This window comes from Propithecus coquereli, unplaced genomic scaffold (assembly GCF_000956105.1).
Source record: "Propithecus coquereli isolate 6110/MARCELLA unplaced genomic scaffold, Pcoq_1.0 Scaffold53, whole genome shotgun sequence".
NCBI lineage: Eukaryota > Metazoa > Chordata > Mammalia > Primates > Indriidae > Propithecus > Propithecus coquereli.
The window spans coordinates 1566879-1578325 of NW_012151174.1; the positions used below are offsets into that span (position 1 = coordinate 1566879).

The 11447-nt window shown below is 57.6% G+C and overlaps 1 protein-coding gene across 1 annotated transcript; it reads left to right on the top strand.

Annotated features, from left to right (window-relative positions):
* The first annotated feature begins 3504 nt into the window (after positions 1–3504).
* Positions 3505–10296, top strand: LRFN1 (leucine rich repeat and fibronectin type III domain containing 1). Its single transcript, XM_012657023.1, has 2 exons — positions 3505–4910; positions 8546–10296. The coding sequence occupies exons 1-2, from the start codon at positions 3505–3507 to the stop codon at positions 9450–9452; spliced, it is 2313 nt and encodes a 770-aa protein (XP_012512477.1). The 3' UTR covers positions 9453–10296.
* The last annotated feature ends 1151 nt before the right edge of the window (positions 10297–11447 follow it).

An 11447-nucleotide genomic window follows, 5' to 3' on the forward strand; every position in this document is an offset into this window, starting at 1 on the left:
TTGTGAGTCCATTTGTGCTTCAGTGTTGGGGAGTGGGGTTGTGTGTGTTCAAACATGCATGTTCAGGACACACATGCTCGTGCCCCTGGCACAGGGCTGACCCTACTTCTGGGCCCCGTGGGATTGAGGCTCATGTGGTGTGACCTGTGGTACGCTGGGGTCCCACCTGGGGTCCCTGGACACAAGTGTGTCCACATCCCAGGCCAAGTGTCCGTGGAGGGTGGGGAGCACCCAGATCGTGCTGGTGTGTCCGTGGAATTCCAGATGCAGAGACTTGGGTTGTGGGCCCGTGTGGGTTTTGACATGTCCACACATGTTGGCGTGGGCAATGGTGTGATGACAGGGACGGACACCTCTGGCCCTTCCCCAGCTCCTGGTACTGCTCAGGTCTTTGAAGTCGAACTCTTGGATTCTAAAGGTCTGGACTCTTGGATCTGAGGGAGGAGAGGGCTGGGTCCCAGACTTTAGGATCTTGAAGGAGAAGGGGGCTGGAGTCCTGGGCTCCTGAGACTCCAGAGGATAGATTAAGGGGCTCAAGTGCTGGATTCCTGGGTTTTGGAGGGTGAACAGTCCTGAGACCCAGTCTCCTGGGTTTCCAGAGATGACTTCTGGGTCTCCCTGAGACTGTGCAAAGCCTGTAGCAGGAGGGCTGAGAGCATGATCACACTGGGGACTTCCTTGGCAGGTATGGTCTCTGAGGCAGGACCTGGTACCCAGAGAAGAGCCAGAAGGATGCTAACGAGGTGATTTTGTTCCTTTGCAGGTACTGGCCCAGGCCCTGACTCCCTGAAGAGAGGTGAGTGGAGCCCTAAGATTGGGTAGAGAGATGTGGGGTGATGGGGCTTGCCCTGAGCCAGCTGGGGACCTGGACCCCTGCCTAGCATGGATTTTGGTACAGGGTATAACAGTGTCCCAAGGGACCAAATGCCCCTGCCCCCAGGCTGGGGAGCGGTGACAATGTCAGAAGCATCACGGCTGGGTAAGGGCTCATGGTGGCTGGGAGGTTCTCCAGGGCAGATGGGGGGCTCTGGCCAGGAGACATCCCCTCTCAGGATGGGGAAGATGGTCGAGAAAGTGGCATTCCTCATGATACCAGTAAAGGCTACATGAGCATTTCAAGACATAACATGACCCTGGCCTTGGAAAGTTGGATAGCTGTGCTTGAGTATTTTGTGTGTGCATGTACATATGTGTGGGGAGATGTTCTGACAGCCTGACCTGCTGGTGGCCGAGCAAGCCAGAGAAAATAATAAATCAATAGTAATAACAGCAGCAGCTGGCATTTATGTAGCGTTCTCCTTGTCAGCAACTATTCTAAGCATGTTACAAAATATTTTCTCATTGACTCTTCCCAACAACCCCAGGAGGTAGGTGCTGTCATCATTCCCATTTTACAGATGAGCATGCTGAGACACAAAGAGGGGAAGTCACTTGACTAAAGTCACACAGCGGGGAATTGGGGTGTGAACCCAGGCAGCGGGTTCCAGGCTCTGTCCCACAATGATGTGCTGCCTCTCAATCAATGGTAGCTATTTTCTTTGCTACTATTATTCCTTCGGTTTGAGTCCCAGCCCAGCTGCAGGAGGCGAGGCTCTGTGCTTCTGTTTCCTGGATCAGGGTTCTGAGCCCTGGAAACCCCACGGCCAAGCAGCTGCAGAGCTGGGGCTCTGGAGTCCCCCTTTCCAGGCCAGGGTTTTCGGTGTGATACAGAACAGTGTCCTACAGGGAGTGAAGGACAAATTGGGGGCAGGTTGGGGGAGACTCAGGGATAGTGGGACACCCTGACCCTGCCTCTTTTTCTCTGTTCAGCCCGGTCTGTCTCCCTGTCTGTCTCTTTCTCCCTCTGTCTTTATCTCTCTTACACTTGTTGTCTCTCCCTCTGCCTGTCTCTCCCTTCCTCTCTCCATCTCTGGGTCTCAGTCTCTCTTCTCCATGTCTCCTTCACTCTCAGTTTTCTGCTTCTTTTGGCTTCAGTCTCCCTCCCTCTGTCTTCACCTCCTTTCAGCCTCTGCTCTCTGTCTGTCTCTCTGAATCTGTCTCTCTCTCTCTCTTTGCCCACCCTTCTCTCCCTCCCCCTTGCCTGTCCCTGTCTCTGTTCACCTCTCTGTCGGACTCCGTCCCCCTCCCCATGGGCAGAAAGATCAAGGCCACTTAAGGCCACATCCCCAAACACAGATTCCCAGGAGGTGGGCCAGCAGGGGCTGGGGTGCAGAACAGGGTGGGATGAAAACAGTTTCGGGGACGCCCCCTTCCCAATCCTTTCCTCTTCACCCCCCACCCACCCGGTGTTGTGATGGGAGCTGACATGTCGTGGGCTGTAGCCGCTGGGGGAATCCCCGCTGGAAGGTTTTGCCTGGAGCAGAGGCATAGTGTGAGTGTGAGTGTGAGTGTGAGTGTGAGTGTGTGTGTGTGAGAGAGAGAGAGAGAGAGAGCGCATGTAGGCATGTATGGGGCCTTGTGTGTACCCACTGATGGAAGCATGAAAGTCCGCCCTGCTTGGGAGGTCAGCTGAACCGGGATGAAACCAGACTTGGGGAAGGACTTCCTGCGGCTGAGCTGGGAGACTCCGGAGGTGTCTCTCAGCCCCTCCCACCTTTGCATTCTCTCTGCCACTGCCAAGGTTGGCAGGGCGGAACCTTCACATGTATTGGGTACTTACTGTGTGCCAGGCCCTGTGTTCAGTGGTTCATGAACTCAGTGAAGATGGTACATTTCTCATCCCAATTTATAGACCAAGGAATTGTGATCTAGAGGAAATCACTGGTTTGGGGTCACAGAGCTAGCAAATGGGGGAACCAAGATTTGAACCTGAATCTGTTTGATTTCAAAGCACTTGCTCCCTGAAATAACAGCGCACAGTTTTATGCCTGGTACATATTAGGCACTCGATGATGATGATGATGATTGCTAACATGTATTAAGCACATTTTATGTGCCAGGCACTGTTCTAAGTACACCATGTTCATTAATCAATTTAGTCCTCGTGGAAGTAAGGCCTGTTTCTATCTCCGTTTTACAGATGAAGAAACCGAGAATCAGAGAGGTTGAGACACTTGCCCGAGGTCACACAGTTAGTAAGTATCAGAGGTGGGACTTGAACCCAGGGAATACTGTTTTGACATCCATGGCCTTGCACATAATTAACAGTGATTTTCAAAATATTCAGTGGGTACTGGAGGGCCCAGGCTGGGCCAGGAGTCACCCCTCTGGTTGGGAGATCATGAGAGGCCTGAGAACTCCTAGAGGAGGGGCAGAGGTGGGGGTAGAGGACTCAAGGGAGGGGCAGTGGTAATTTACCAAGCAGCATGGAAATGTAGTCTGCCAGCCGATGATGAGTCTGTCACTGTCCTGTAGCACCCAGTCGTGTGTGTCGGGTGGGGATCCAGGTCTGAGTCTTAGCGTGACATCCGAGGGTGGTCAGGCTGGGGGCCAAGCCCCGTGCCCGGGGTAACCAGCTCCTCCCCTCGCAGGTCTCAGCCTCCACTCTTGCCTTCCCTGCGCACCATGGCTCCGGGCCCTTTCTCCTCGGCGCTGCTCTCGCCGCCACCCGCTGCCCTGCCCTTCCTGCTGTTGCTCTGGGCCGGGGCATCTCGTGGCCAGCCCTGCCCCGGCCGCTGCATCTGCCAGAACGTGGCGCCCACGCTGACCATGCTGTGCGCCAAGACGGGCCTGCTCTTCGTGCCGCCCGCCATCGACCGGCGCGTGGTGGAGCTGCGGCTCACCGACAACTTCATCGCGGCCGTCCGCCGCCGGGACTTCGCCAACATGACCAGCCTGGTGCACCTGACCCTCTCCCGGAACACCATCGGCCAGGTGGCGGCCGGCGCCTTCGCCGACCTCCGTGCCCTCCGCGCCCTGCACCTCGACAGCAACCGCCTGGCCGAGGTGCGCGGCGACCAGCTCCGCGGCCTGGGCAACCTCCGCCACCTGATCCTCGGGAACAACCAGATCCGCCGCGTGGAGCCGGCTGCCTTCGACGCCTTCCTGTCCACCGTGGAGGACCTGGATCTGTCCTACAACAACCTGGAGGCCCTGCCGTGGGAGGCGGTGGGCCAGATGGTGAACCTCAACACCCTCACGCTGGACCACAACCTCATCGACCACATCGCCGAGGGCACCTTCGTGCAGCTCCACAAACTGGTCCGCCTGGACATGACCTCCAATCGCCTCCACAAACTGCCGCCCGACGGGCTCTTCCTGCGGTCCCAGGGCACCGGGCCTAAGCCGCCCACGCCGCTGACGGTCAGCTTCGGCGGCAACCCCCTGCACTGCAACTGCGAGCTGCTCTGGCTGCGCCGGCTCACCCGGGAGGACGACCTGGAGACCTGCGCCACCCCCGAGCACCTCACCGACCGCTACTTCTGGTCCATCCCCGAGGAGGAGTTCCTGTGCGAACCCCCGCTGATCACGCGGCAGGCGGGGGGCCGGGCTCTGGTGGTGGAGGGCCAGGCGGTCAGCCTGCGGTGCCGAGCGGTGGGGGACCCCGAGCCCGTGGTACACTGGGTGGCACCTGACGGGCGGCTGCTGGGCAACTCCAGCCGGACCCGGGTCCGGGGGGACGGGACGCTGGATGTGACCATCACCACCTTGCGGGACAGCGGCACCTTCACTTGCATCGCCTCCAATGCCGCGGGGGAAGCGACAGCGCCGGTGGAGGTGTGCGTGGTACCTCTGCCTCTGATGGCGCCCCCGCCGGCTGCCCCGCCACCTCTCACCGAGCCTGGCTCCTCTGACATCGCCACGCCCGGCAGACCTGGTGCCAACGATTCAGCCGCTGAGCGCCGGCTGGTGGCGGCCGAGCTCACCTCGAACTCGGTGCTCATCCGCTGGCCAGCGCAGAGGCCGGTGCCCGGCATCCGCATGTACCAGGTGCAGTACAACAGCTCTGTGGATGACTCCCTCGTCTACAGGTGGGTGCGGGCGCCGCAGTCCCAGGACCACCTCCCAAGCCCGGGGGCCCTCCCTCCCACCTGCCCATTCCCCTGGCCTCCCGCTCAGCCCGGGTTCTAGATGGCGGTTCACAGGGGTCGCGGCCCTGGTTTGCCTCCTCTTTCCTCTATTTCTATCTGCCTGTCTTTATTTTTCACGCATTTAGCAAATATTTGTTGAGCACCTACATGAGCCAGACCAGGGCTGGGCACTGGAGTGATGACAGTGACAGAGCCCACCATGATCCCTGCTCTCGCGGGCACGGTCATTGTCACTGCCTGCCAAAGGGGTCTGATTGTGTACCTCGTCGCCTGAGCATCCTGGAGCGCAAGATACACACGCACATTTATGGTTACATTTTACTTACAAGTTACATATCAGTGTTACTGTACCAACACGTTTGGTACATTATAGAAACAGAAAACAAAAACTATGAGAAAAGTATAAGCTATTCCCACTCTCCCTTGGGTTCGAAGCCAATACCCTGGTGTGCACAGACCTGTGTGGTGTAGACAGAGAGAAAAAAAGTTACTTTCTCCCGCCATCTCCATTATCGAGAATAATGCTCTCACCTCTCTGTCTCTGCCTTCTCTCCCTCCTAGAGGCACTGAGCCCTTCTCTGTACTAGGCCCTGAGCTGGGTGCTTGGGGACACAGACTAAGAGAGCCAGTCCCTGCCCTCAGGGAGCTCACAGCGCATGGGAGGAGCACATAGCACAGGGCGAATCTGCCTTGGCCTTGTGGTGTCTCCCTCTCAGTGGTGTTTTAGAACGGCTCTCGGCCACAGGCCTGGCACACCGTGGGCACTTGATACGTGGTTGTTAGTGGTGTGGGTATCTCTCCTTCTCCCTGTTTCTGTCTCTCTGCCTCCCTCATGCACATGCAGAGTGCCTACTGAATGCTCAGCCCTGAGCTTGACTTCACTTGGGGGGGCCAGAGGGGTCGGTGCCCCAGCTCTTGGCCTTGCTCAGCCATCACTCAGAAGCCTGCCTCTTGGCCACCACCTCCACCTTCCACAGTGTTCTCTTGGCCACAGGCCTGGCACATAGTAGGCACCTTCCCAGTGTTGGTTGAATGAATAAATGCCTCTCTTTTTCCCTTGCCTCTGTCTTCTTCATTTTCCTCTTTTTTTTGATTCTGATCATGAAACATTGAGTAGATGCCTACTACGTGCCAGATGCCCTGCTGGGCCCCGGGCCTGCCGAGGTAGATTAGACTCCGGCCCAGTCGTACAAACATTAGGGCAAACTAATGAACAAAACAAAAAGCTTCACAAGGTACTTCAAGGTCGCTGCCTCCTTTGATCTTCCCAGCTCTGCTGTGAAGCAATAATCCCCCTCCCATTTCACAGACAGGAAAATCGAGGCTCAGTGGGGGAAGTCATTTGCCCAAGGTTACACAGACAGTAGCAGGGCTGTCCTTTCTATGCTGAACACACATTTATTAAGCACCTACTGTTTTCCACACAGGGATGGATAATATATTTCTGTAAATAACTCTGTTTCTGTTACTCTCCACCTCTCTGTTTCTCTCTTTCCTTCTCCCTGACCCATGGCCACCACATGGTGGGGTAGGGGAGGGTTCGCAGGCCCCCAGACCCTGCATGTATGCAGATGTTGATGGACCCCATCCCCAACTGGATAACAGACCCTAGGACTCTTCCCTTTTCCTCAGGGCCACAGTTTCAGTTCTCTATTCTGGGTGCCTGTGCTATGGCACTGCAGGGGTTAACATCCTCGCTGCTGCCATGGGCGGAGGTGACATCCAACCAGAAGCCTGCTTAGCTGCTTGCTTGGGTCTTGCAGCCAATTAGAGACACATGGGCTGAAGCTTTCTTAAGGAGCCAGCCTGTCCTTGAAAAGGGGGAGCCCCTAGCAACTGGTTCCTTTAGGGGAAGGAGCAGGAGGAAGCGAAGGCTCTCAGAGAGGGGAGATGAGGAGAAGAAGGGGAAGACCTGAAACCAGGGCAGCCAAGGGTGATGGGGGTGGGCTGGCATGGTCTCGAAATGCCAGGCAGGGGGTAGTCGGAGAAGTGGGTGGGCCCTTACGAAGGGGTGGGGCCCTTGAAGTCTTTTGGTTGGAGGGTAGCTTTTGGTGGTGGAGGAACCTCTTGGAGGTGAGATGACTGAGGTGGGGCTTCAGGACCAGAAGGTGGCCCTGCTGGAGGGAAGGTAAAGCTTCTGAGAGAGAAGCAGGCTGTGGGGTTGGGGGCGTGGCCTTTCAGAGGAGGTGGAGCTTGTGCAACATAGCTCCACGCAGAGGAAGGGGCAGTCCTTGTTTCTGGTGGCCCACTAAGAGCCTTTGCAGGAGAAGAGAGCTTGGGAGGTTGAGTGCTGGGCATGCACATAGACGTGGATGTGGCTGTCCTGGTGTCGCTGAGGCTGGACATGGCCAACAGTGTGGAAGGGATACCCTCAACAGAAGAGGGCCAAGGCCTAGGAGGAGTGGTCCTCCGGAGGGGTGGTCTTATAGCTAGGGAGAAGTGTAACGAGCAGAGTGTGAGCCACTGCAAGGGTTACTGGCCAGCACTGGATGGGATGCAAGCTAATCACGATATTATTAAGTGCCAGGCTTTGGATGTGTTAACTCACCCACCTCTCACACCGTCTCTATGAGGTAGGAATTAGTATTATCCCCACTGGGGGGAAATAAGGTACAGAGAGGTTAAGAAACTTGTCTGAGGTCACAGAGCTAGCAAGAGGCAGAGGAGAGATTCGAACCCAGGCAGTCTGGTTCCCAGACTTTGTCAGCTTAACGCCTTCTCTATACTGCCCCTCATTGGAGGGGAAGGGCTGACAGCAAGAAAGGAGCAGCATTGTGCTTGCGTGGCTACATTTGACCCAATCATGGATGAACCTTATCTGGGATTGTGATTTAGTGACTTCTAGTGGTACAGGGCGGGACATGCGAATAAGGAGCGGTTACCTCTAATACCTGGACTAGGAGCAGGCATGCACAGAGCAGATGTGGTCCTAAGCACAGCAGGGGAGCCATCCCTAGTGGGCCACTGTGGGGCGTGGCCCCTTAATGAATGGGACTATGTGGATGAGGAGCTGGGAAATTGTGCAGCAGATAGACAAAGCTCGATGTTTTCCCCAAAGGTGGGGCATGCAGGTAAGGGGTGGCATGTAGCATCTGTCCCCTTAAAGGGTAGAAATATGTAGATGAGGGAGCTTGAATGGCAGTTGTCCTAGTAGGTGGGAGACACTACTGGAGGGCATGTCCCTTGAGGCCAGCACATAAAAGCTACAGCACTGATTTTGTTCTAGTAGAGTCAAAAAAATAAAAAGAAAAAGAAAAGGAAAAAAGGCTATAGCTCTCCTCTCCAGTCCCAGGGCTGGGATATGTAGATAAGGGAACATGAACGGCAGATACTGTCCCGGTGGATGCTGAGAAAGCCTGGAGGGGGTGTCAGGGGGCGGGGCATGCAGACGAGGGGCGGGGCCTGTAGCAGAGGTTCGTGCTGACGGCAGCGCTTGAATGGCAGCTGTGGTCTCAGTAGTGGGTGAGACACCCCCGGCCGGGTTTAGTCCCCACGTTCGCCACAGGCAGGGCCTAAAGCCAAGGGGCGTGGTTCAGAGCGGGGCTAACTCCGGCCTGATCCCGCCCCTCCTGCAGGATGATCCCGTCCACCAGCCAGACCTTCCTGGTGAATGATCTGGCGGCGGGCCGCGCCTACGACCTGTGCGTGCTGGCGGTCTACGACGACGGGGCCACCGCGCTGCCGGCCACGAGAGTCGTGGGCTGCGTGCAGTTCACCACGGCTGGGGATCCCGCGCCCTGCCGCCCGCTGAGGGCCCATTTCTTGGGCGGCACCATGATCATCGCCATCGGAGGGGTCATCGTCGCCTCGGTCCTCGTCTTCATCGTTCTGCTCATGATCCGCTACAAGGTGTACGGCGACGGGGACGGCCGCCGCGCCAAGGGCACCTCCAGGTCCCCCCCGCGGGTCAGCCACGTGTGCTCGCAGACCAACGGCGCGGGCGCGGCGCAGGCCCCGACCCTGGCGGCGCAAGACCGCTACGACTCGCTGCGCGAGGTGGAGTCCCCCGCTGCTTCCACCGTCGCCGTCGAGGCGAAAGCCCCCGCCGCCGAGGCAGCTTCCGCGGAGCCCGAGGCGGTCCTGGGACGCGCTCTGGGCGGCTCGGCCACCTCGTTGTGCCTGCTGCCGTCCGAGGAAACTTCCGGGGAGGAGTCTCGGGCCGCCCTGGGCCCTCGAAGGAGCCGTTCCGGGGCCCTGGGGCCGCCAGCTTCGGCGCCCCCCACTCTAGCTCTGGTTCCGGGGGCGGCCCCGGCCCGGCCGAGGCCGCAGCAGCGCTATTCGTTCGACGGGGACTACGGGGCGCTCTTCCAGAGCCACAGTTACCCGCGCCGCGCCCGGCGGACAAAGCGCCACCGGTCCACGCCGCACCTGGACGGGGCTGGCGGGGGCGCGGCCGGGGAGGACGGAGACCTGGGGCTGAGCTCCGCCAGGGCGCGCCTGGCCTTTACCAGCACCGAGTGGATGCTGGAGAGTACCGTGTGAGCGGCGGGCGGGCGCCGGGACGCCTGGGCGCCGCGGACAGACGCCCAGCCGCACGGACGCCGGGGCGGGGTGCGGGAGAGCGCGCAGCGCGGAGCCTTCTGACTGCAGGGGAGACGCCTGCCTCTCCCACCCGACCCGTCCCCGGGAGGGGCGGGGCTGCCGCAGGCTGCGGCTGGGCCACGCCCCCGCGCCCGGGGGAGGGGGTGGGGCGGCCGCCGGCCTCCCCTCCCCCACGGACTCCTCGCTCCCCTCCTGCCCCTCCCCCCGCGCGCTCGCGGACCTCGCTGGAGCCGGTGCCTTACACAGCGAAGCGCGGGCAGGGGCAGGGCCCCCCGATACTGCAGCACTGAGACACGAGCCCCCTCCCCCAGCCCGGCACCCGGGGCAGGGGCGAGGGGCCTATTTCTTGTATCTGGCTGGACTAGATCCTATTCTGTCCCGCGGCGGCCTCCAAAGCCCCTACCCCCGCCCCACTAACATCCCTGGTCCCGTCGGGTCTGGCTTGGGGTTCCCCTTTCTCTGTCCTCCTCGTTTGTCTCTGTTCCGCCCTCTGTCGTCTGTCTTGCGTCTCTGTTCTTCCTTAATTGTCTCTCCTTTCTCTGTCCCGTCGTCTCTTGTCCCTCTGCCGTCCCTTATTTTGTCCAGTCTCCCTGTTTCTCCGTATTTCTTCTCCACGCTACCCATTCTCCCGGGCAGGTCCCACTGGAAGGACCAGACTCTCCTCTCTTCCTTCCTCGTACACCCAAATAAATCCCCACATGAACAAAATCCAAAACCAAATCCCCCTCCTTACCGGAGCTGGGACCCTCCGCCGCAGCAGAATTAAACTTTTTCTGTGTCTGAGGCCCTGCTCACCTGTGTGTCCGTGTGTGCGCCTTGCGGGGAGGGCGGCCTAGATTGCAGCATAAGGACTCTAAGTGAGACCGAAGGACGGTGACTAACTGGGGCCAGGGAGACTGGCAGAGAGCTGCCTACCTCTCCTTAGAGGTGGGGAATAATATCAGAAATAAAATTATCATAATAGCTAACACTTAGTGGATGCTTCCTATGTGCCAAGCACTTAAGTCATTTAACCCTTACGACAACCCTAGGACATTCCGTTTTACAGGTGAGGAAACTGAGGTCCAGAAAAGTTAAGTAACTTCCCCAAAGTGGCAAAAGCGGGATTTAAAAAGGCGAGGCAGCAGGGGCGAAGGGAAAGCCTGCCCTCTGCCTTCTGAAGGTTTGCTGACATGCACGGACAATAGACAAGTCAAGGGAAAGTGACTATACAATAACCCAGTGAGGTTTTTATTTATTTGCTATTTTTTTAGAGACAATGTCTACTCTGTTGCCCAGGCTAGAGTGCAGTGGCACCATCGTAGCTCACTGTAAGGTCAAACTCCTGGGCTCAAGCGATCCTCCTGCCTCAGCCTGCGGAGTAGCTGGGACTACAGGTGAGCATCACCACACCTGGCTAATTTTTTGTAGAGACCGCGTGGGGCTATGTTGCCCAGTCTGATCGTGGACTCCTGGCCTCAAGTGACCCTCCCGCCTTCTCCTCCCAAAGTGCTGGAATTACAGATGTGAGCCACCATGCCTGGTCCCAGTGAGGTTTAGATGCTTATATATCCTTCTTCACAGGGCAGAGGGAGGCAGATGAGGGAATGTAGGTAAATTTGAGGGGTAGTAAATTATTTTAGGGAAGATGAATGGGCTTCAGAGACAGAAATTAGCTTGTAAATGATTCTTTTTGGAATTTGAGCCTGAGAGACAAGACATCTTGCGACAAAGTCCATCTGGATGTGGTTATATGCCTCAATCTCTTTTCCTGCTACAGATAATGAAACTTCAGGGAGGGGATGGAAGGCAATTGTGTTTGGTGGGTCTTATAGACAGGTAAGAAAATATCAGAGTAAAGCTTCTTCCAGCATTTGCCGATGATCTCCAAGGGCCTTTCATTTACATTATGGCATACCAGGGTGCCATGTTTTAGGGTGACATTCCCTGCACTAC

What these genes read in the sequence shown, in the direction of transcription:
- LRFN1 (XM_012657023.1), top strand. Translation starts at nt 3,505, where the DNA reads ATGGCTCCGGGCCCTTTCTCCTCGGCGCTGCTCTCGCCGCCACCCGCT. An exon ending in GATGACTCCCTCGTCTACAG is followed by an intron (nt 4,911 to 8,545) that starts GTGGGTGCGGGC and finishes CCCCTCCTGCAG; the next exon opens with GATGATCCCGTCCACCAGCC.